The sequence below is a fragment of the Tachypleus tridentatus genome, chromosome 9 (genome assembly GCF_004210375.1).
Source record: "Tachypleus tridentatus isolate NWPU-2018 chromosome 9, ASM421037v1, whole genome shotgun sequence".
In the NCBI taxonomy this organism is placed as follows: Eukaryota; Metazoa; Arthropoda; class Merostomata; order Xiphosura; family Limulidae; genus Tachypleus; species Tachypleus tridentatus.
Window position 1 is genome coordinate 50,155,974 of NC_134833.1, and position 27,317 is coordinate 50,183,290.

Sequence of the window (27,317 nt, forward strand, 5' to 3'; positions counted from 1 at the left end):
GTAAAGATCAGTAGAACTAAGCTGTTCTGTCTAGAGAAACGATACGACACACGTAATAACAAAAGGTGGATCTTCCTTTGAACAGTTAAGGAAAACTTTAATGTCTGGTTTAACCCAAACCTTTTAATCGAATTTAATTCATTTGTTGAATAATTGAAACTGAAATATTACAACAAAATCTTGTAACATTTTTTTTCAGGTTACAATTCGTACATACAGATTTGAAACATTTCTATCAAGTTAATATATTTAAATATTATATTTTTATTATTTACCTTTAATACATATACGGAAAATAAATATTTTTTCGTAAACAGTACATTTAAAATCATGCATAGGCTTACACTTCATTTATTGGTCACTGTTTTACTGGCTGACATCTAGTCTTACTGTACACTTTGTGCTCTAACTTTAATTTCCGGACACAGCGGTTTTTGTGGTTTTTTAAACTGTATATACTGACTCTTGTGTAAATTAGGGTTTTAAGTGACCACTTATGATGGATTGATGGGGAGAGGTGGGGTTCCTATTCTACAACCCGACTACGGAATGAAACAGACAAGCTAAAATTGTCCAGTCTAATAAAGTCTCCTCACTGTTCAAAGTGACCGCCACACTTCATCCTTCGCTGCCACTTGTAAGAATGGGCGGTCTTGAGTTTCTAGTGTCTAAATATTTGAATGCATATTGCTTTCTCAGTATGTTTAGAGTAATCCCACAAAGAATGTCTCTCGGTAGACCCTGTAGACCTGACAAACATCAGAACAACACAGTGACAAACATCAGAACAACACAGTGACAAACATCAGAACAACACAGTGACAAACATCAGAACAACACAGTTCTTCAACTACTTCACACACATTTCTTTCTTTTCTGATTTGTGATTTTTCTGATTGAAATCGTAGTATTTATATATTATTCCACGATGATTTTATTTTGATTTAATGTACACCCTTTACTAATGCTTCGCTAAACAGCATTGTGTGTGTATGAGACCCACTAGCAGCTCTGACGTCACTCTTACTGTTGTGTTCTTTAGTAAAAGAATGAAAACTGTCCGAAATCTCATTCAATATTTTAGAAGGAAAGAAGCAGTAAATTCTGTGTTAATATTTTTTGTTTGACTGTTTCTGACGGAAAATCAGAAAGACAAATTTATACCACTGTACCTCACAATACTGAAGAAAGAAATGTTATGTTCTCATATTTTTACTCTTACTGAGACAAATATTTCAAACCTTCAATTACAAATATTGTCAGCAACTCGATTAAAGTAAGAAATCGTTTTTTGTTTTGTTTTTCTATAAGCAACTAACGCTATCTTCAGAAATAACTAGTTTTATAAATTATCTTTCAAACGTAGCTACGATCTGCAAGTACTGGTAATTCACGTTTCTTTATTTTTCAATGGAAACAGTTTTGAATTCGAAGGTGAATAACAAAAATAACGTATGAATTATGTAGATATATAAAACTATATTGTCAACTCATTAATTTAATCAATAATATGTTTCATTAATTTCTGTAGATTTACTCCAGCTTTAAGTCGTCTAGAGAAAGATATTGTTTCCGTTAAGGAATGTTTTTTTAATCTACGAGGCCTTTTCTAATAGCCAAGCGAATAATGTAAGACCGTTTGAAGAATGATACAAGTGTTAATTGTTACAATGGAGGATAGTAGAGGAGCCAAAGTATCCCTGTATTAAGTAGGTGTGAAATAATTCATTTACTAGCGATTTTGTGACTGGGGTCACTTATTCAGAAATTAAAGAGAGTCGAGAAGCTTGTAAATTGATAACAATATGGACATGATATAAATAAGGTGACAGAAGGTGATCAAATTGGTAACAGCATGGACATGATATAAATAAGGCGACAGAAGGTGATCAAATTGACACAACAACATGGACATGATATAAATAAGGCGACAGAAGGTGATCAAATTGACAACAACATGGACATGATATAAATAAGGCGACAGAAGGTGATCAAATTGATAACAATATGGACATGATATAAATAAGGCGACAGAAGGTGATCAAATTGGTAACAGCATGGACATGATATAAATAAGGCGACAGAAGGTGATCAAATTGGTAACAGCATGGACATGATATAAATAAGGCGACAGAAGGTGATCAAATTGACACAACAACATGGACATGATATAAATAAGGCGACAGAAGGTGATCAAATTGATAACAATATGGACATGATATAAATAAGGCGACAGAAGGTAATCAAATTGGTAACAACATGGAAGCGATATAAAGAAGGAAAATTGTTCAACCATTCTCTTCCATCTACATCCAAGTATCATGAAATAACCATCTCTGGGTTGTCTTGAGATAGTCAGTTATGCACCTGAAAATTCTTATGTTTCTAACGGAGGGCTGTAAATTCTTTTGATAGCAGAAAATTAAAGTCATTGTAACTACACAAAATGGCAGCCTGAATTGCTTTCTAGAAGAAGCGAACAAGGCATGAGTCCTAGCAACTGTAATCAAATTAACGTTTACTCGGATAACTGAACTTTTATTACAGTAAGGAAATTGTGTTAGATTTCTTTAACTTACCTAAAGTATGCCGAAGTTGGCTTCTTATTTTTCTTGAAGTAAATGTACAACTGTCTTTTTTTCTTCGTGCAACTAGTGGAAACTTTCTTCAGGTTTTGTTCTTTATAACTCTACCAGTTTTCAATTCACATTTTATTATAAATAACATTAGATATCATTAATCACTGTTTACCTGGAGTGTGTTGCTCATACGAACTGTTTACAGTCATGATGTATGTAACATGCTTCCTTCATGTTGCTGTTACGTGTTTCTTATTTGTTGATGGCCATCATCCCTAACACAATTCGTTCGTGTTATTCTTACCATTGATGTTCACTTATTCAAATTCATCATTCGCCTCACTCGCATCCTACTTATTGATCTCACGTATTGTTCAGTTATTCACATTTGACTAACATGGCTTATTGGTGTTTCGTAATTGTTGTTTGCTTCACATCCATCACTCACGTTGCTCTTAAGTACTGTTCAGTTATCAATAATCATCATTTGTCTTATCTCGTAAGTGTTGCTCAGTTACCCACGATTTTAGTTTGTCTAAGACGCTTGTTAATATAACATGTGAATAACATATATATTCTAGTGTTAACCATGAAAGTAAAATAGATTACTAGTGATTACAATTCATGAGAATGATTCAAGTGTATATTTTCAGCTCATGAATGGTTCAAGTGTATATATGACACTCATAAAAGGTTTAAGTGTATATATATATATCATACTCATGAATGGTTCAAGTGTATATATATCACATTGTATATTTATACAAAATCATATTTTAGAATTTGCATGTATGTGTTTCCTTGTTTAAAATCAAGTACAAGGCTTCACGATGGGTTATCTGTGCTCTGCCCACCACGGATATCGAAACTCGTTTTCTAACGGTGTGACCACAGACTGTGCTATTGGAGAAGGAGAGCTACATGCATCTACTGAAATGCATAATAAAATTAAAAATTAACTTCTTCTACCTAAATAGTTGTTGTTATTTTTTTAACTGTCCGCAACGAATGGAAACACTTTTGAATAATGTATCTCATAACAAGTACACATAATTACGTTGTTCTGACTGATTCTTCATCTCTACTCATTAGTTCGACATCTGTGTCTGGATCAGGGGTGATAGATGAAATATCCCCAACGCTTATTGGAGCTATGATCACACATTTTTTGTAATGAGTTAATAATAATGAAAATGTTTGGTAATAACGGAAAAACGTTTTATAGTCTCATTGTGAACGTTTCGATTTGTATTAATTTCATTATTGTTACATAGGACTGACTAGACCGACTATTTACAATTAATGTATCTTATTAGAATTATTGATTTATATATTTAGTTAATAAGTATTTAGTTAATAAGTATCATAATATATTATTTATTTACATCTTTAAAAATATAGCGTTTTTCGACAATGAGGAAGACATGATGATGAATTTGAATTATATTTCATATATTTATTTTATATTTTACAGACATTTGCTGTTCATAAATTCGCCCGTATCGTACTTGGTTCAATCACGCTGCAATATTTGTTCCGTATAAGAACGAAAATCCTGAATCTCAAAAACAAAACACCACTGGTAAACCATTCTAATCCAGCTGGGTTTTGCTATATATATATATATCTGTTAAAAGCTTTGTTACTTTCTATCGTCTGGATATTGGTCAGTTGGGAAAAAAAGTTTATTCCCCCTTCTGTATTTTTTTTAAGCTCTGCAACACAAAGCATGGTAATACCAAAAGAAAAAAGTACTGTGTTCGAAAAGTTACCTGATGAAGTATTCTTCTTTCCTTAACAGAGAAAAGCTAAACTCATAAGAAAGTTGCTCTCCAGTGAGGCAGCGGTATGTTTGTGGACTCCCACCTCTGGAATCTGGGTTTCGATACCTATGGTGTGGCTTTGTACTTAATTTTGAAAAAACACACACAAAAAGTTAACCATATTTAATTCATTGGTCTTTATATAAAAATTGCAAAGTTTTATTTTTGGCATTATTGTAATAATGCAAAACTAAAGTATATAATACAGAAAGGATTATCTGTAAATATGTATCATGATAATACAGAAAGGATTATCTGTAAATATATATCATGAAAATACAGAGAAAATCATTTTTTGTATTTTTAAACTATTTCATTGGAGAAAGTTAGCGTTAGTGAAAGCCGTCTCTTTATATACGACTTCCATTTTGAGAATTAATCAAAGGGATTGAAAGTAATATTCTTTATGGTTGTTTTTACTTTAATCATGGTGTATTATGGGTCACCTGTAAATATTACGTTAAAAAATGGGATTTTGATACATGCTGTGAGCAGAGGACACAAGTACTCTTGCCTACTTTTCTGTTTAACATTAAACTAATAAATTTTACTAAATGGAATGTTAAGGTGTATTACTTTCAAATAGCATCTACGCAAAGAAATATTTATGTTCAAAGTATTTTAGAATTCGAGTGATAGATAGGTGGACTACTTCACCATCACTCATTTTTTACAAATGCTCCAATTTGTGTACATTTCATGTTTAATTATACCAAAAGACACCGTAATACATACATTATCCCGTTGTTGTTTTACTCATATCACATTTGAGAAAAGAAAATTTTAAATATACCTAGTTACATTTCTAATAAGTTAAAATTGGACATTAATACGAGTTAATGTTAGAAACAAAACACGTAGGCCTCAAAACATAATGATTTTGTGGTTGAACATTTAGCTGTGCCGATTATAGTGTCTGGCCATCAAAAACATTTAAATATAAATGACGTTTAAATAGGTAGACCACGGTGTATTAATTATAAGATACTTTTATCCGATGGTTAAACTTACCTAAAAAAATTGTCTCTTGCTCATATCTGCCAAGTTTCTCAGAGAAACGGGCCGAGCTCAGCACATTGTTTAACATGCCACACTGTGGAGCTGAGGTCTCACGATTGGTGTCCCATTACTGACAAAAAAAAAATCACCCTTCTCGCTTTTAGGCTATAGGGATGTGTTAAGAATAGTTATGAAATCCCAGTATTCGGTCTGGCAATAATAACAGTAGAGCTGGCAGTTGGTTAGCTGCTTTCTCTCAAATCTCTATGTATCATATCTAAACAGGATGTTAACGACTATTGTCTTCCAAGAATGTCTTCTCCTTGAAGTATTTCAAATGTCAGTATATTCATCCATTTAGATGGATTCTTGATATGAATCAACCTCTGTCTTCCAAGCATTTCCTTCCTACAGTCTTTCCAGTTACGATCAGACTTTTAATTTCATAAGGAGTCAGGAGTCATCTGTCACTCATGACTTTCCTCATCGAAGAAAGTGTCGTCTACATTTCTTTCAGGGACCCTTTTCACGATGTCTTTGATACATTAAATATCATAGGTTATGTTGACAAAATACTGCAGTAGGTTGACATTTCCTGCTGCAAGTTACAGTACTTAACTAACTTGGGCAAAGGGCAAACTCTCATATCTATCACTTTTAAATTAGAGACGGCTTGAGCAGATAGCTCTCCCTTGGCTCAAAGAATCAGAAATATGTTTAAGCTACAAAATATTGACAAATTAAATCCCACACAATCACAAAGTTTTAAATAAGCTCTAGTGACTCTTATATTTGCTTTTGTTCTGCTGTTTATTTGTCTTTAAATGTAAAGTTTTATTGACATCAACTGAATTATTTGGCATGGTTATGAGATTTAAAGAACAATAATTTAACTTTTATTACACTGAAGTAAACACTAGTTACAATGTATTAAACTTCTTTGTAATACTTTCTTTAGTACCTGTCATGTAATACCAACTATACTAACTGTATAAAGGGGTTTGCCCCACAAAAGAAGAAGAATTTCTTTACTTCTAGTAAATATTATTATTACATTACATTCCTCAAAACTTAACGTTTATATCTTAAGATATCTTCTGCAATAATAATACGTATTCTATAGTAGTAGTAGAATTATTTCACTAATGTAGTCACTCGTGGTCTTGTGATAATTTTTCGAAATTACAAAATTAAAATCGAAGGTTCGATTCCACGCGATGAACAGAACACAGATAGCCCATTTTATATAGTTGCGCTAAGAAAAAAAAAATCGTATACTGATGTATGTATGTTAAAGAGTCGTGTTTAGGACGGAACTAGCGATATTCAGTGTACTCATTTGTAATTTTTTAATCAAGTGTGGCATAAGATAACTTCTCCCTGTTCTATACGTGAATAAATGAACGTGAGTTATTTTACAGACTGGAAACTTCTAATAATCGTGTCTTTTCATCCGATGAAAAACAAAAACTACATGATTTTTAATGTTGTTTAACTAGAACCATAATAGGATGTCATTACTATTTTATAGCATGCTAAAAGAAGGTTTTATGTAAAGCTATAATTCGTGCAACCCATTTTTCCTTTTGTTCCTGCTCTTTGTGAGCCATAGGGTGGAGTAAAGCGTTTCGTTAATGGGTTCTGTTCACAGAAACGGTAATGTTCTGTTATTTCATGAGTTTCAGCTGTTTAATTCCTTTCCAGTTAGGACGCATTATTATTCTTCCAAGACATCGTTGTTTTATGCATTTATGTTGTATTATGAGATATTATACATCCAGAAACAAAGACACCATGAAAAATTCACTCGCGTAGCTTAGAAATGACGCTCAGTCTAGTATTTGATGAAGTACAAGATCTAATATATAACAATGTTATCGTAGAGAATAAGATAAGGTCAAAACTGTTTGGCAAATCGTCATGTTGTCGTGTTAGCTTTAGAAATAAGGACATTCTCTTTCCTTTCCTGCCTTTATTGGTGGAGAAAACAGGTGCACCTGTCGAAAACGCGTGTCTTATTTTCTTTTTTACTGGTGTATATGTATATATATACATATGTACTAGTACCAATTCATGTGAACGACAATAATAGGTTGTAGTACTGCAATTCGGAGAAAACAGCGTAAGAAATTATACCAGTTTATTCACGTTATATGAATTACACGAACATAAACAATTAAGCATTTTGCAAAAAAAAAAAAAATTGTTTTTCTTGTCATCATTACTTTAGGTCAGCAAAGGATTGTCTATCCTTATTTATTCAATTAATTCAACTCTATACGTGACTGTTTCAGTTAATTTTCGTCATATATACAAAGCACTGGCATCAAATGGCACAACAGTGGAAATACTAGATTACACACAAACAAACAATTATCCATGATAAAAATGGATTATCACAACTTCTTACTTCAACAGTAGTTACTGAAAAAATAAGAAAATATTAAATATATCTTGATAATGTTGTATAAAGTAATAACATTTAATATACTGATGTCTTTTTACAAAGTGCCCCTTCAGTGCCCTTTGTGTAGCTCTGCGCGAAACTTCTGAAATCTAACAAACATAATGAACATAAGCACGTCAGAAAGCTAGAGAAGCAACTGACAAACTGTCGTTCACTTGATCTGTACGACTCTAGTAATATCATCAAAATCAGTGCACAAAGATGTTTCAATCATTAGTTTACATCACTAGTCCAACCACAGAAAGGACGATGTGATGAAATACGAACTTTTTCTCATGGTTTGCATCATAATTTGATAAAGTGTGAACTACTAAAATTCAAACCTTGATCTAATGTATGTACCTCTTCTGGAGCTCTAAAGTAGATGTTATTATTCTACCGATTTGTCGGTTATGGGTACAGTATTAGCCAGTTGATATATTTCATATTATTTTGTATATCAATCTATAATGACCAGTACGTATTGATTTCCAGAATAGATCCTGTCATAGACACTGCTTTGCAATCTGTTGCTGTGATCATGCTCAGTGACATTTTCGCCTGGTGGCTACTTCTTCCACTGTGCATAGTATTGACACCATCACAGCCAATTAAATAAACTCTGCAAGTTGGCTATTGTGCATGGCGTTACCCTGATTTTCTTCTAATTCTTGTTTAATGTAATGCACATGGAACCTCCTTATCAGAGTACTTAGAATCACTTATTTTATCAGACCATTTTCTCCATCTTTTCTTAGATTGTAGTAGTGGTAAAGCACTTCCTATTGTACCTTAATTTTTAATATAATTAACCATACCCATGATATATTTATTAGTCTGCAGTGGTTAAATTTTTATCTGTTAAATAGAAATTAGCGCCCAAGCTAAAACATGGTGGATCTTTTAATTGTTCTTCTGGAGGCTGTTTATTATTCATCTTCTCTAGGCTGTTGTTATTTATGACGTTTACTGTGTTGTAAACTATCTTTATTCATGAGGTGAAGTAAACACTCACAAGAACTTTATGTCATACGTACAAACACACAACTTTACTCTCTCACGAGAAAGTCAGTCTAACTTTCCAATTTATTTCACTTGTATTCTTTCAACATTGTTATTCAGTGTACAATCATCATTTCTGGTTCACTGAAGTTCATCAGCCACTTTAATGATACTTGATCCACGAGTGCAGTAAACTCTCGTTTTAATAGTGTTGGAAATGATTAACAAAAATAACAGATGTTGTGCAACTGATTATATCTGGTTTAAGTTAGCATATGACTTGTGTAAACTATTATCTAGTCTCGTATAAGTTAACAGACGTATTTTAAATAAAGCTTCCTTCAGTGCTTGGAACCACTTTTCACAGACTTTCATTTAGCTCAATTGTGTTTTAGTTTTAATCAGAGTCTATGTAGGAACCACCACAGTCTTTGTTTCCTTTGAAAAAATATTAATTTTGCTTTCTTTTAGTTGCATAATTCTGTCTTTCAAGATCAGTCGAGTTCTGTTGTGAATGTATATCTATGGTACGCCAAAGAAGCCTACACAGTGAATGTTTTATTGTTCAAGCATTCTTTATAGGTAATACAGAAAAGCTAATTTTGTTCTACTGGGTCCTACAAACACGCTAAAAACTCACTGTTATCTTTCTACTATTTTAATAGAGGTTGTTAGCACTATTCTACTAATGTTCTTAGATATTATATGACTGAAGTAACATTAACCATACTGCTAGTTTAACTATATCTTTGCAACAGAACTATCTAAAAACTTCACAGACACCAGCCCATAAGTTACAAACTATACTAGTTTTGGAAATATGTTGATATTACGAGTTCAAACCTCATTACTGCTAATACTGCATTTTTTTAGAGTAAGTAACTCTCTTTCTTCTAGATAATGCTGTAGGAGTTCCCCAGATATATTTTAATGGATTCTCACACAATGATATCTTCTCAACGTTCTGTAGTTGTACCTGAATAAGGTGAAGCTTGTTCACAGTGCACTTCTAGATACTCAATAAAGTAAATTGGAATTGCTGTGTAAATGATAGTGAAAGCTGTCAACCCTCCCTTGATTAGGGAAATAATTATCTCGGGCAGTTAGTGAGTTCACTAGCACAGTGTCATATTTTTGATTCTTTGAATTTGAGTACACGTGAAGCATGTTCAGTTTTAACTGTGATATTCCAATATATAAATATTTAATGCACAGGTAAACTCGAGTAAATCGTGAATTTCAAATTTTGGTTTAGTGTACATAAAATTTAATCCGGTTGCAAAGAATTAAAAACTCGCTCGTTTTTTATATGTTAAAAGTAATTAAAAGAAAATCAAATGTACCTGAATAAGGTGGAGCTTGTTCACAGTGCAGTTCTAGATACTGTAAGTTAATACAATATCAGAGAAGTTTAAAATGATTATGTAGAAACGGACAAGATAAAAACTTATATTGGGCAACTAACCCTACACAGAACTTAAAAAAGAGCATTGACTGGAAATTATTTAACTTTTATATCGAATACACTTTCCCTTGAAATAAAGAACTAATATGAATCACTAAGAAAAGAGGCACCAATAATACAGCCAATCAGGTGTAGGAAGTCCTGGTGTTTACATGTCACCATACTGACAAAATTGAGGAGGTACCTCACGAAGAAGGAGACGTATTCCCACCAGCAGAAGGCGAGGATGACGTAGCCACCATAAGATGATAGTGCGACATCAACAGATGTTAATTTGCAGGATGTACCGAACACTATATAGGAAATAAAGCATATATAATTTTAAAATATTTTCACTTATATATTTGTGTATGTATAGAAATTTAGCACATAAACAGTTGAGTGAAAATTAACATCAAAAGAAAATACCGCGTGAAAAACAACATATCCAAACCAGTGATAAACGACATTGTAATGGATATAACTGGCCCAAACAAATAAACAAAAAGAAATTGAAGACGCTGCAAACTTAAAAGAATCTCCAGGGTGCAGGCTATAATGTACGATATTTAGTTTTATAGAGCCAATTATCTGATAATAAATCACAACATATTTATCTTTGACTGTTATTTTTTAAATATTGCACATAGCCACAATATTATGGTATAATATTATTGTGCACATTTGTATGATCACAGTGTTTGCAATATTGTTTATTTCTCATGAAATTATTATATTAATTATTCTGTATTACTTATGAGGTACACGCAATTTGTTGAAAAACAGTAACAAAGAGTGTCCACTTTATTTTATATTGTATTGCCACGAGTCATTGAGTTGAGTCGAATAGGTGTTAATGTTAATTCTTTGTCGTTTTCACCAGTTCTTCGAAATGATTTTCGTGCCAGTCCTAAGAGCACACGAATCGTAGTTGGAGAAACGGTTATGTTGGAATGCACACCACCCAGAGGCCATCCGGAACCTAAAGTATCATGGGAAAAAAATGGACGACTAATAAGTGTTGGAACGGGCCGGATTAGAATGGTGGGTCCAGGCAACCTGGTTCTGGAAAATGTTCGACAAGATGATGAAGGACGATACAGGTGTAAAGCCAAGAACATGGTGGGGGTGCGAGAATCGCCTGTAGCTGTCTTAACCGTGAACGGTAAGTAACAACCTTACGCATAATCGTCACTTACCATATTTGTAGAGCAAACAACAATAAAAAGTTAAAAGTCACAAATAAGATTCGATTAATACAAATGTCGATAGTTTAATAACAACGAAATATGTTTTTATACAAATATAAACACTTGATTAATTTCAATAGAATACAAAATCGAGATAAGCTTTAATCTGTATATTCCAGTCACAGCAAGGGTGTGAAAATATAGTCATCTGTCATGTGCATAATGCCAAGAAAAGCGTACAAGCATTTTCTTTCAAAACTTCTAAGTATGATATAAGCAAAAGAGCCAAAAGTTAGAACAATTCAATGCTTCCACGTGCGTTAGATCATTCTCACTTTGATATTGACAAAATGTACATAACAAAATTGTAAGTTAACTAACATGTTCTGTCAAAGGGTATTAAAACTTTAATTTTAATAAAGTACAGAACAACGCTTCGAACATCTTAGCTCATCTTCAAGCTAACAAAACATGCGCTAGCCGTCCCTAATTTAGCAGTGTAAGACTAGAGGGAAGGCAACTAGTCATCACCGCCCACCGCCAACTCTTGGGCTACTCTTTTACCAACGAATATTGGGATTGACCATCACATCATAACGTCCCCATGACTGATAGGACGAGCATGTTTGGTGCAACAGGGATTCGAACTCACGATTTTCAGATTATGAGTCGAACGCCTTAACCCAATTTAAAATTTAAGTTTTATCGAAAGTATGAAAAAATAATGTTACATAATGCTAAATTTTCTTTACATTATAATACATATTTTTTCTGTTGCTTAACAAATGTGTATGGGTCTTATTGAGTTACTTAATATAATAAATTATGCAATATGAAACCTGTAAAAAAATTGGCCTGTTAATTATATATTCTTGACAGCCGTACTAATTCATAGATATTGAATAGCAATATATATTTTTACAGACATAGTAATTTAAGTTCATTACCAGGGAGGAAACAGTTGACAAAAACGTTGAATTAGCATGAATTAGACCACGAACCAATTGTTCGTAGAGAAAGACTTCCATCACATTGGGCGATGTGATCTATCAGTTAGATGTCTTTCCTTGGTGGAAATTAATTCTTGTTACTTTGCTATTTGCTACATAGAGAGCCACTTGAAATTTTGTTTTTATTTTAAATTTGAAATACTGAGGCCTTTTATAAAGGAGGAAGATTGCCGACTAGATTCTTTAATGCCCTGTAATATTGCTATATCATATTGATTATGAGATTGCGTGCTGGAGAGAAGAAATAACATAGTATGCTATGCAGTGTTCAAGAAAGTAATCTTCCCAGAATCCAATTCCGCAAACCTGATTTTAGAAACATTATTTTGATCTACCAATAATTTTTTATATCGAAATTCGCTTCCATAAAATCCAATATGTTTTTTACCGCTAGTGTGCTGTCAAGCCAGTCCACAACACCAACAGCAAATTATTTAGAAGAATACAATATTTCAGAAGACAAGACTGCTTATAAAAAAGTAAATAAACACTCGGAGTTTAAAAAATGTATAATATGTTATGTATGGATAAAATGTATTTCATGACTCATACATATATCAATCAGTGTATCGTGATAAAGTTGTACAAATTAATACTGGAATTAAAAACGTATTGTTAATGCAATGAAAAATGTATACTATAAAAGTTTGTTTATTTTAATTCTTGTTCACAAAGCGGCACAAGGATATATTTATTCTATGATCATAGTAACAATCAAGCTCCGAGTTGATGGTTACCAGTGAAGGGTATATAAAAATAATGCAAGCATTTTAAATGTTTAACGACGCCATTATCTTACACCAACGAAGAAAACCATAATGGTATTTAATTAACCGGTAATGAGCCAAAATAATGTAAAACTTCCATTTCTATTTGTTTTGTTGCACAGTTTCCGAAATGATTTTCGATTGACAACAGACTGATTTTAAGTTTATATTAATCACAAATACAAACAGTCTAATAGCACAATTTCAACTTTTTTCATTGTAAAAGCTTGAATGATGAAATTCGTCACAACAGTTTTGCAAAAAAATTTAAAAAGATGTTTTGTCACAGTAACTAACTAGAAACTGCCTTACTGGGATTCGCATGCGCAATGGTTTTGTGTTGAACTATGAAGTGTGCCTGTTTTAAGTTAAGATAATAGATCTTTAAAACTTACGTTACTTTAATAGTTATAATCGTGACTCATTATATTATAATATATAAAATACCTCCCTCTTTCCAAAGAAAATATTTTAGAGATATTTTATCCAACATTCCCTGTTTACCTGAGAACAACTTAGGCCTTACCTTATCATACAGAATGTTTATTTCAAATCTGATTATTATTTTTACTCAGTACCATGTACATGGATATCAGTTACGTTAATAATAAACTTTGGAATTGGTTTAGCTAGTACGCCTAGCTGTAGATCAAAGGTTCTTGTGGCCGGAAAAATAAAACCAAAAATTGCTAGAAGGCGTATGTACATTACAAAATTGACGTTCAAATTCAACTATTCGTTTAGCATAGCTCAACTGATGGCAGTGGGTGTCATTTATTAGCTGTTTTCCCTATATCAGTTCAAAATTAGAGACGGCTAGTGCAGATAGCTTTCCATGATACCTGAGACAGGCAGTTATTCCGTTTCTCTCTTGAACCACTGTTTTTTAAAAACAAGTTTCCCAAGAATAATTTACTTCTAAGATTTTTATTTCCAAAACTGGTTTGAAATATAACGGATAGATAAATGTTATCTCAAGCAAAAACTTGCTTTCTAAGTGTGTTTTAGCAGAAATTTGGTACAAGCTTTATAATAGCGATGTATTTAAAGTATATGAAACTGTTCTTTAAAGTTTTAAACATAAATGTATGAAAATATTTGTAAATTTAAAATTATTTAAATGTCAATATAAAATTTGTTTAAAATAACAAAGAAATTATTAATTAATCTTATAAATTATCGAATATTCCTCCCCTACAACAAAAGTATATATGTGTATATATTAAACTTCTTTCATTTCGCTCCACAGTAGCTGTCTGTTCCATTTACACGTAGCTGTAATACTAATCAATGACAACCACTACCAAGCACGTACAGCCACAATCCATGACTTCTTTCTCCATATAGATTTCACTTGTTTTTCAAAAGAAAAAAAAATTACTAAATTATATATTTTCTAATTACTCTTCTATTCACCTCTCATTTTTATTACAACTTCAAACTAATAAAAATGGCTTGCTTTATACTGTATTACAACAATAAAACTTTTGCAAACTAAAATTTAATTTCTATTATTTCAATTTTCATATACCAGATGTCTGGACTCTCGCAATGTGTGGTCTTTATATTATCTAATATCTTTCTGGTTGTCGAGTTGAGGAATCACTGATAACCCTTCTTTCAATCAGACAATAAGATGAAACGTGAAAAAGGTAGAAAGTAAAAAATATACATTAGTTAAACTTATCAAAACATACTTCGTTGTTTAGTACTCTTGAGACTCGAGTCATTATGTATAACACAAATTATTAAAAAAACGTTTAAAACACTACTTTAAAATTGAGAAAGTAAACTAAGGAGGTCCAGTAATCTCACGTTAAAAAAAAACATTCCTTTTTATGTTTTAGTAAAACCGTATTTCATACGAGAGCCTCAGGATATTTCAACGCTCACAGATAAAAACGTGGAATTTGAATGCAAAGTTGGTGGTGATCCTCGACCAAATGTTACTTGGCGTCGGAAGGATGGCAACATGCCAAATGGAAGGTACATACTAATTTCTATTGACAAGAGTTTCGTGTAAAATATATTTACATAGCATAGTTTAAACATAGCTTTGTTCAGGTTTGATTCGAATATGTACATACAAAATATATCAGCTGAGCTCTGTATTTCCAACCATGCGTCAAGTAAGCAAAAGAAATCTTTATTGATGATAAATATATCATAATTTGTTGCTACATAAGATACCCTCATAACTGATATTAACATTAAACAACAACGTGAACGTGTTATTACTTTTACCAGTAAAGTAAATTTCTTCACAGAGCTGAGATGGGAGAGGATAAGAGTCTCCGGATCAAGCATGTTTTTCCTAGTGATGAAGGAACCTACATCTGTGAAGCAGAAAACCCTGTTGGATCTATATCAGCTTCAGCAACTTTGACAGTCCATTGTAATGTCATTTATTTTTGTGCTTATGTTCATATTAGCTTAAAATGTGTTTGTTTAATGTATTTTGAATTCTTTCCTTCTACAGTTTAAGGATGTTATGAACAATATAAAGTAGCAAAGCAAACTTGAATGACGCTTACAATGAAATAAGAAATTTCGAAAAGTTTGTTTTTTAAATCTTTTTAATGTTCTTATTTTTTCGTATATTGTGTTTTATATGATTGTCCCGTATATCTTTACTGAGATGTCACAAAAATTCAAGTTTTTAAAATATATTGTATTTGTCATCAAATATCAGAATATATCAACTGCGATGAATTAATACAAAAAGTAAAGTGACCAGACGAAAATCATAAACATCGAGAAACTTCGTAAATTTACTACAGCGCCGCCATACTGTTTTGAAATCTATCTGAATATATTATGGAAAAGAAAAAATTGAATAACTAATACGTTGTTCCTTTAGCGTAAAGTGGTGCTCTGCCCACCACAAGGAATCAAGCCTAAACTTTTAGCATTATAAGTCCATAGACTTACTACTGTTCCTCTTGGGGACTAATCTATTAATGGCCAATTGTGAGATGGTAATAATTTAGTTTCAGCTAAATATATGTCAGTCAAGTAGCGAAATATATATCATAACTTTTAATATTTCATGCATACACACAAAACAAAACGTACTTCGCACTTCAATGTAACCTAATCGGAAATACTTTTGGAGAGCTTCCTTTTGGGAGCAATTATAAAATCGATACCATCAAGAAACACAAGTTATGTCATTGTATAACAACAGGAATCTGTAGCTGTAAATGTCCACTTCTGAGACTTCCAATTCACAATTCAAACATTTCCAATACCACACAATTTGACATACTTCAACTCACGAACAATGGGAAGAATCAACCTTTTATCGAACCGTTTTGTCAACAGTCTAAATGATTATTAAATGCGAGATAAAAATAAAGAAAAATTGTCATAAGGACTAAGAAGACGCTGTGTGTTATGGATTCAAATAGGTTAAATACTTCATTTTAACTTGAATTTAGAGTCTCACCACGTCGTAATAATTCATGTCACACCGTCCAGTTTGACCATCATGCACCTTTAAAATATCCTACAACGTAGTTTCCATGTTGCTTTACATAATTTATCTATTGTACTTAGGCGATGGTTACCCAAAGTCCATTTCAACAGTTTAATCCTGTAGAATATGTAGGTGCTACGTCCAGCGACAGATATGTTCCTGTAAAACCATGAATAGCTGTTTTATTCACCAGCTACTTAAGGTATGAGATGGTTGAATAAATACGTTGTGAAAACAACAGATGAACACGTGACTTCTGTCGTTTTCACAGACAGATATCCTTAATAATTATGTTATATACACATAATCACATAAGGGCTTTTGCCACTAATCTTCACCTGTTACTAAACATCGCGCTTTGCTTACTATGGCTGAGGTACGACTAGCTGCAGATACCTTTTCAGAAGATCCTGGTACCCCAAATTGATCCATAGGCTTTTGTTTTCCAACTCCATTAAATACATGACGAGGATAGATAGTTTAATACCACGGAAAATTGATAGGCTTTGAGAAGGTTATTTAACAGCCCTTTCCCAAAGCCCATCAGTTTCTCGTGGTATCAAACTACCTATGAACTCCGAACAAAATAAAATTTGGTTCTGCATATACTGGATCATTCTTACTTCGTACGGGCTGTGGCGGACATGTGACTTGCTAATCTGCTTTTTCAAAATATTTTAATGCAATGTATTCCGCCCTCTGTCACTATTATCCAAACAATCTTCATTCTGAAACCTTTGCACGGATTGACTGCACAATGAAAACTTCAGTTACACAATAAATATAATATTTAATCTCATACCATCATGTTCTTAGTTGCAAAGATTATTTTAGAATTATAAAAAAACTTGTTCGCTGGCCTTTAAAGCAGATCCTTTCTTATACTTGTAAAGATTTCTGATATTTGGTTTTCATAAGCTTTTCAGGACTGTTGAAAACCCTACATTTTCAGAAAACGGTCATTGTTACTGCAGTTAAAGGAATTCTGTCGCGTAACCCCGTTCATTTTCGAAAATGATTATGTTTCGAATAATCTTTATTCACTACCTGTGTTTCCTACCATAAAACAACTCGTCACGGAGAAATGCATGTAAATATAGAATGACCAATCACATACACGAACACATGAATATATATATATATATATATTTACCACGTATAGCAGTTTTATTTACATATTGGTGATGAGTTTATATTTCAATTTTAGCACATCCCACGTTTCTAATGAGACCCAAGAATCAAACAATTGGATTGAACGGATACGTTCAGTTTGAGTGTGTTGCTACAGGAAATCCTCCTCCCTCAATTTTCTGGACAAAAGAAGGCAATCAGGTTTGTGTTCAGTCATCAAATTATTTTTGAAGAACTATTAAAATTAGATAACTAATGACGTATTTTTAGATTGTGTTTTTCTAATTCAGCATTGGATTATTAAACAATCTTAAATTCTGATTAATTTAGTTACCTGTCATTGTTATGGCCTGACTTTATCTTGGAATAATTTAACATTCACTAGAATCTAATTAAGAAAACGAACTAATTCAGTATTTGGTGTAAATAATGATAATATTCCAGAGTGTATAGAAATACCGAATAACAGCTTCCTGTGTACACGTTTTTTAGATGTCTAATAGTTGTTGTTTCCTAACAATGGCAGGTCTTAATGTTTCCTGACAACAATTATGGAAGATTCTCCGTAACACAAGAAGGTACGCTGGTAATCTCTGGAGTTACTAAAGACGACCAAGGATTTTATATATGTTCTGCCCTGTCTATACTGAGATCAGCCATGACTAAGGCCTACTTGGAAGTGACAGGTATTATATTTTTTAAATTGGATCTTTGTTAAAACGTATTCTGGAAAGTAACATAAAAACTGTGACAGCAAAAATATTAGCTCTTATTGAAAAAATTATTGGAATCTCTTCAAACTTTAACAAATATGAACAATATCAATATGTATTGAAATTGTCTGTCAAGCTCAAATTCAATTAGGGGCAATTTTGTAAATACAAGGAGACTATTTGATATATATATATATATATATGTATATTCGTGTGCGTAACCCCAAAATATATACAATACTGTGTTCGTATTTGTATATATATGTATATGTATATCCAATCCCACCCCTCCCCGAGAAACGTACTTCTACGAAAATATATTTTTTTTTAAGAAATAATAATTTCCATAAACTTCAGTATGTTTTTATGTAAGTTTCCATTATTTTTCAGCTATTTTCAAAAGTATCCTTCAACTCGTTAGAGCATCTCTAGATAACAGGTGTGAGTATTGGTCATCAATGGTTTAGTACTGCAGTCAACAGCGATTTGGATAGCTTTGTTAGCAGGCGTAGGTAGCACAGTTAACAATGGTGAATGGAAAGCACAGCTGTTATTTTCTGAGTAGTAATGTCAGCAGGATGTAGGTATTACGGTTAATAGTTGATAAAACAGGCAGATATGATCTAGATAGCTTCGTTGGCAGGTGCCAGTAGCAGTTAACAAGGATGTAGGTATCGCAGCTCTTTATGTCTGAGAAGTATTGATAAGACAGCTAAATTTGATCAGAATAGATTTGTGTGCACATGAAGTAGTACGGTTGGCGATTTGTTAAATGGAAACCATTGAAAACAACTAAATTAGCTTCTCTTAATTATTTTATTTGATTATAACACCTGGTTTCATGATATTCAAAATTGTTTCTTTTAATCGTAAAGCAGTTGAAAAATACGATCCGAGAGGAAATCAACATATTTGTGACTCAATGTTTGATGAAGCTTAGCATAAGAATTTCATCTGCTGACTTGATTCAGGCTGACTTGAAATGGCTAAAGCCTGTATTTTAAGCACCATATAAATCTTATTTTATCTTAATAAAACTTGGTACATAAAATTAGAACTGTTCATTTTAATTCATTTTTACATTAAAGGATAACTTTATCCAAATATTAGTTTCTAAGTTTTGTAGCAATGCTATAAAAGTTATATCAATTTAGTTCACATCCAACTTAGTGCTCACAATGCCTACAACCTGGGCACAAAGAAAGAAATACAACAACTTAACTTCGTCTTGTGATACGTCTAATTACGTATATCAAATTGTCTCTTCAGAACACCGTACAATGAAGAAGAACGAGTGGAATTCACTGATAAAGCTTGGTACATACTAACTCATAGCTCAGACTGAAAGGTTGTTGTACTCTTTGAATGTTTCGATATGAAGATCGATCCAGAAAATTTCTGTTTAGAGAAGTTTAATGCTAGAACAGGCGTTACCGTAGTGGAATGCTTAAGGTTCAACAAAATTTGATTATCAAATATTCATGGTTAATGTAGATACGAAGAGTATATTACTAATTTACAATAGAAGCCATGATACTGTTGACAAGTTAAGCATAGTTACTTCTTGACGCGTGCTGGATAGTTACGAGAAAGGTGTTCTATGTGAGAAGCTGAAGGAAATTTAATAAGCCCTGTGTTATTTTCTTGTGAAGCTGTAGCAGATCTCCCGCCACCTGTCATTGTTTTCGGTCCAACCAATCAAACTCTTCGTCAGTACACAACAACGATGTTACCATGTGAAGCGTCAGGAATTCCCACCCCACAACTGACGTGGTTCTTTAACTCTTCACCCTTGCCGAAGAGTGTCCCGCGATTTGTTGTTCTGGACACCGGAACGCTACAGATAAACAGTACGTCATCATTGGTTTATAATCTTTATTATCTTATCCAGTTGTAATTTTTTATGTCTTGGCAGTTAGAAAAATACAAGTAAACTGAGCCCATAAACACGTCTAAAATAAATTCTGTACAAAATTCAACAAGGTAACGATAAAAACTAAATTAGTTTTAACATTGTAACCTTGCATCGATATTGTGAAACGCTCGTTAATTTCTAAAATTACATTACATTAAGAATGAGCAGTTAAAAACGTTGTAGCCTCTCGCAGACAAACAGTGAGCAAATGGTTAGCATGCAAAGCTTCGAACTAGAAGGTCCAACACACGAACATCTCTGAACTCGTTCTGCACTTTCAGCGTCATAAGTACGCCAGTTTTTCCTAAACCTTAAAGAAGTTTTTTCCATCCTAAGAAAAATTAGTTTATTTCTTACCCATTTTTATAAAATACCAGTTTTCTATTTATTTCGTCCATCATAATCTAGACACTAATAAAGGCTACCAAATAAAAAAGACACATTATTGCCGCCATTGTACGGAAAATAATACATAATACGATAGTAACGTATCGTATATAGTATACACGTTTAATGTAATTTATTGACTTAGAAGCTATTTTGTTTCAGGTAACAAAGAAAAATTACTTTTGAGAAAAGTTCGGACATTTGGAGATCGAGACACTAACGTAGCATGGAGATACATATACAGCATTTAAGATATGTGAAATTTGTATTAGCTCAAGTGCCACACATTTATTGCATGGAAAGAAGACTCACCAAATATTGCTTTACATCAGGCTCATAATCTGAAATTATTTTCTATGCGCTTAGTACATGTGACAAAGTTTCTCTGTATGTACAAAATTATTTTTTAATCTAAGAAAGACATTTATTGAGTTATTTGTGATAAAAATGTAATAACTATCAGTTTTGAAAAAACGCAAATTTTGTTCTTTATTTTTTCTCAGATTTACAGAGCTCAGATTCTGGGTTGTACACATGTACTGCATCCAGTGAAAGCGGGAAGTCATCCAGAAGTGCATATCTATCAGTAGAGTGTAAGTAATCATGAATACCCCATCAATGTTGTAATTAATATAAAAATTCACAGATAGCAATCTTATATTAAAACCATAATCAACTCTACCTTTCTAAAAGTGCATTTATCTCACAGATTGGAAATTATTGTTCAGTTGTTGTTTTTTTCTCTCTTTTTTTCCATCTTTTATCCGTAAATCATCCGTAAACTTAAGAGTTTTACAATGTTCCAATTCGGGTTTCATTCTCGCGATGAGAATGATCATTTGATAAAACATTACGTACTCGTGAGGTACATGATACGCTTGTAGATGGCATTAAATTAGCTTCACTTTTTAAGTAAAATTAGGTGAATAAAAGATTAACAAAGATAAAGATGGTTCCAGGATATTTATTTCGCTTTGACTTTGATGAATTTATGAGTAATTATTCAGGAAGCTTTCTTTTGTTGATATCTGTTTCTGTTTAGGTGATTTCGACATTGTTTTTTTGTTTTTTTTGAATTTCGTGCAAAGCTACACGAGGGCTATCTGCGCTAGCCGTCCCTAATTTAGCAGTGTAAGACTAGAGGGAAGGCAGCTAGTCATCACCACCCACCGCCGACTCTTGGGCTACTCTTTTACCAACGAATGGGATTGACCGTTACACTATAATGCACCCACGGCTGAAAGGGCGAGCATGTTTGGTGCGACGGGGATTCGAACCCGCGACCCTCAGATTATGAGTCGAACACCTTAAGCCACCTAGCCATGCCGGGCCTGCCGTTGTTTTAATTCTGAGGTTCATTTCTCTTCGATAAAGTCGACAAAACCAATACTAAATATATATCCGGAACTTCTCTTTATATATAATTTTATTCTATTCATCTAATTTTACTAAAAAAAAATAAATGCTATCTTAGCACCACCTGCATACTTGTCCTAATCATCACAAGTTTGTAATGTTCTTTCGAATTCAACTGTCTTTCTAAATGTAACTCTTAGCTGTTGACGAAGCGATAATATAGATAGGAACGTTGTGATCATTAAAATAAGAACTTGTCTACAATAAGAGTTGCTATTATTCATTTTCAGGTAATTTCTTTTCACTATTGAAGAGATTATAAAATAAATGACATGAATTTTAAATATCTTAAAGGTGATAAATCTTAAGGATTTCCAAACTGTTAAAATATTCATTTAACAAAGAACACTGATCATTTCCATGCATTTCAAACTAGTTAAACTAAATAAAAAAAATTATTTAATAAATGCCTGAAATTTTGTAGATATTATATATAAAAGTATCAAAGACTATAAAAAAAAAGGTAATAGAAATATGAACAAACTCGATCTGAAACTGCAACACAAATCTTGCATCAAAACGAAATCCTTTTAGTCGATGTCACCTAAGAATAAGTGCGCTACCTCTAAGTTTGTGTATTCTTTTCTCATACGCTATTGCATACTAGAGCAGCTGCAATTTTTTTTCCACATGTGACTCAGAGATTGAATAAGTCTTGCACAAAGATATGGGTTCAAATAATGTTGATAAAACATGCAAGGTGTAATATCATTAATTCTATCCATTAACTACATGCAGCTCCTAGAAATCCAAACGCCATCTTTCATCGGATGCCTGATCCATCAACTCTTCCTGGACCACCTAGCAAGCCAACTGCTTTCAATATCACAGAAACTACCATAACTCTAACGTGGCACTGGAATCCTAAAGTTGGAGAATCTCCTTTAATTGGTTACAATGGTAAGGATGAAAAATTTGAGAATTCTCAGTTCTTTTTCAACAAAGTTTTATTGGATGTTTGATAATATACCTGTCGTACTTTGTAACATCGTTTAATTGGTATATACTTTTCTCAAGTTCAATAATTATACATATAAGCACAGTTATAGATGATAGAGCTGCATTATTCCACCTATGTAAGATATGAAGTGTCCAAATAATTAATTTCTATTATTTCTTTTACAATAAAGTTTAGCAATTATTTCTATTGTACATATATATTATAATTTTGTTTAAATCATTAGTTTCAAATTTATATAAATATTTTTTTTTACATTTATTCTAAAATTCATGGCCAGGTGGTTGGGGCGCTTGACTGGCAGTCTTGAGCATCCGAGTTCAGATTACCATCACACTAAACATACTCGCCCTTTTAGTCGTTGAGGCGTTATAACGTGACGGTTAATCATGCTATTTGTTGGTAAAAGAGTAACTCAAGAATTTGTTGTGATAGCTGTTTTACCTCTACTTTTTCACTAATTAATTAGAGACAGCTTTACATCAAATTCAAACAAAAATTATTGAAAATATTTAATTAAAGTTTCTCGTCAAAGCCATCAAAAATCAGTTTGTGTACTAATATATTAATATTAGACATTAAAAGCTACATTCTTCTACAAATATTACAATACCGGAAAAGCTGTGAATGTATAATACTTTGTAAAGCATTTGTTAGTACATTACTGTTTAGAAAGGGAAGTACAAATATTTAGCACGTGAAATCACTTGCTTTATAACAAATATTAATACTACTATACCAATTGTATTGATATATGAATCTAAATTGTGAACTTCAGTGTTTTACATAGAAGTGTTCTCAATATATCCCCTTCATGTTAATATTTTTCGTAATATTTTTACGTTAATTAAAATATCAATAATTTACTGTACACTCTCGCTTATAAGTTCGAAACCTTATGGTTAGCAATGTCAATTTTATCAAAATAACGGTGAGTGATACATGACCTGTTATGTATATCAGATTGGCTGTACGTGGTGAAAGACTTGTTATGTGTATTCATAATGCAGAACTAATTATGCGTCATAAAATTAGCTACAAGTGATACATATATTAATATGTACACCGGATTGGTGGTACATGATGCGGACCTATCATGTGTATCAAATTGACTGAAAGTGGTGCGGCGAGACCTGTTATGTGTACTAACTTTTACTATATATGTTGTATGACTAGTTATATGTATGAAAATAGATATGAATGATGCAAGACCTATTATTTATGTGTATCAGACTGGTGGTGCCTCATGGGGGACCTGATATATACAAACTAGCAAGCGTGTTTGAGTAAACGTTTTATCTCGTATTTTGTTTAAATGGAAATAAATTAAATTTATAAACCAGTTTTAACAAAAAGAACCTGAGTGAATTATTATATACCATACAGCTGGGACTCAAGCAACACACACACATACAGACTCAAAAACACACTCATACAGATGCAACGAAATACTGAGATCCAAATACACACAACAAATGAACACTGATTGACTTTTTTTTTTTTAAATACAAAATGCCGTTAAAATATAGATAAACATAACACTACTACAAATTGGATATGCACAAAATATTCATTGAATGTAGAAAAGACAAACAAAGACAAATATATCAAAGATAGATCTAAAATATATCACATTTGCTCAAACGTTTCTCACAAATTACAAACTTCTCACATAAAAGAATTTTTTATTACAATAGAAAATAATGCAAGTTGCAGATGTATTTAGACACTGTGATTAAGTTGCCACTGAATTTCTTCAAAATTTAGCCAATAAACATTATAAAATTACAAATATATAAAGCTCTAAAAAATCTTACAAAACTTTCTGGGGTCAAAAAATATGTTTCTGACCTTTCTTTTAATGCATATAATATGTAACATCTTAACGTTTTTGTTACTTTAGTGGAATATTACAGCAGTGTTCTACACTCTGGCTGGTTATTAGCTGCTCACAGAATTCAAGGGGAGAATTTTATTCTCCGGAATCTTCGACCGGATACACCTTACATATTTTTGGTAAGGGCAGAAAACTCTCACGGACTTGGTCCGCCAAGTCCTCTCTCTGATGTCATCAGAACCATGGGTAAGTGTTATGATATTTATGACTTTTATGTCGGCATTAAACAAAGTATTTCCACTTGTGTTTTAGAAAGAGATCCTTGTAACTGCAGACAGAATTTTTTCTTATGATAATCAGGAATAAATAAAAAAAAGCGTGTTTTTCGTAATCCACTGATTTTCATGCTCTGTGTTGCCCAGTTTTATTCTACAATTAATGAAAGCTGTAATTGAAAAATATCATTTGAATGCGTTAGAAACTATTGACAATTACCCTAGGTCTCAACTCGCAATCCGCGTGTCGTGAGATTGAAACCTGTCGCTGAACATGCTCTCCCACTTAGCCGTTGGATGATATAAGTTACAGTCAAACCTACAGTTTGTTCGTAAATAGTAGCCCAAGGGCTAGTTGTGGATATTGTCGGCCGGTTCCCTTCTCTAAGGACAGCAGCTGAAAATTAGGAACCGCGATAGATAGCCTTAGTAACTTTGCCACACACACATTAAAAAAAAATATCATGAAGATTTCATTTAGAAGCGCTATTATATTAAATACAGGTTGTTGCTGTTGCCTTTTCAACAAAAGAGCTTAATTGAGGTGGATTGGATAAATAATATTCATAAGTAGGATTATAATAATTAATATATATTTGTTGTAAATTTTATTTTCTTATATTATCGAAACGAACACTTGTTTATTTAAAAATTAAACATTAGCAAAAATAAAAAAGTTGGTAGAAATATATATGTTAAATTTTCATACTAGAGCTCCAGTAAAAAGGGAATGATTGTTAATTTTAAAATATATGGAATGATTAATTTATTGCTATCAAGATGCAAACAGTAGCATGACCTACAACCTCTTTCTGTAGGTCAACCTGTTCACATTTTGTCAGATTTCGATCTTGAAGAAGCTCGTCTACGCCTAAGTATGTGTAATGTTAGACTTCAAGACGTTAGAGCAATAAATTCTACAACTGTAAAAATGATTTGGGAGGTGAGTTATGAATAAAATATTTACAGAATTTAGATAAAGTGATTGTTTTATTTCTCCTTTAACATCATTTTTGATTGACATAATATAGAAAAACTGAAAACAAAACATAATTTGCAAAAAACAAATACGTTGTAAATTTTATACAACATTGAAGCCGTTTTGAACCACCCAGTCAATCTGATTGTTAAGAGTCAAATCTGTGTTGCGTATCGTAAGATAATTCGGACTAGTATCTAATTTATTATGTCACGTAAGTTATGTATTATTATTTCAAATAATCGAAAAATTTTAATTTTAATTTAGCAGGTAGGTAAATGTTAATATGTTTCAAATTTGCGTTATTTGCCAAGAAGATTGATACACATAGTTTTAATTTTAAAACAAATATATTTTAATATACATATAAAAAGCAATACAATTTATAATAAAGGTTATTACTAATAGTTATTACAAATAATGGCCCGGCATGGCCAGGGGTTAAAGCAATCGACTCGTAATCCGAGAGTCGCGGATTCGAATCACCGTCACACCAAACATGCTCTCCCTTTCAGCCATGGGGACGTTATAATGTGACGGTAAATCCCACTATTCGTTTGTAAAATAGTAACCCAAGAGTTGGCGGTGAGTGGTAATGACTAGCTGCCTTCCACCTAGTCTTACACTGCTAAGGGCCCGGCATGGCCAAGCGCGTTAAGGCGTGCGACTCGTAATCCGAGGGTCGCGGGTTCGCATCCCCATCACACCAAACATGCTCGCCTTTTCAGCCGTGGGGGGCGTTATAATGTGACGGTCAATCCCACTATTCGTTGGTAAAAGAGTAGCCCAAGAGTTGGCGGTGGGTGGTGATGACTAGCTGCCTTCCCTCTAGTCTTACACTGCTAAATTAAGGATGGCTACGGCAGATAGCCTTCGAGTAGCTTTGCGCGAAATTCAAAATAAACCAAATAAAATTACAAATGATGGTTTAGATGTAAGAATTTTACAAATTTACAAACAACACTGAG

General features: G+C 32.6%; 1 protein-coding gene across 8 annotated transcripts in view; it reads left to right on the plus strand.

Annotated features, from left to right (window-relative positions):
• The window catches only part of LOC143225216 (roundabout homolog 1-like), a 200,333-nt gene that overhangs the window by 144,056 nt on the left and 28,960 nt on the right, over window positions 1–27,317 (plus strand). For all 8 annotated transcript variants that reach the window (XM_076454234.1, XM_076454231.1, XM_076454237.1 and 5 more), the window contains exons 3-12: window positions 11,177–11,458; window positions 15,108–15,246; window positions 15,528–15,655; window positions 17,946–18,070; window positions 18,396–18,555; window positions 20,235–20,432; window positions 21,388–21,477; window positions 23,039–23,200; window positions 25,162–25,341; window positions 26,189–26,313. In XM_076454234.1, the coding sequence (XP_076310349.1) occupies window positions 11,177–11,458; window positions 15,108–15,246; window positions 15,528–15,655; window positions 17,946–18,070; window positions 18,396–18,555; window positions 20,235–20,432; window positions 21,388–21,477; window positions 23,039–23,200; window positions 25,162–25,341; window positions 26,189–26,313 (1,589 nt within the window). The remainder of the gene's footprint in view (window positions 1–11,176; window positions 11,459–15,107; window positions 15,247–15,527; window positions 15,656–17,945; window positions 18,071–18,395; window positions 18,556–20,234; window positions 20,433–21,387; window positions 21,478–23,038; window positions 23,201–25,161; window positions 25,342–26,188; window positions 26,314–27,317) is intronic.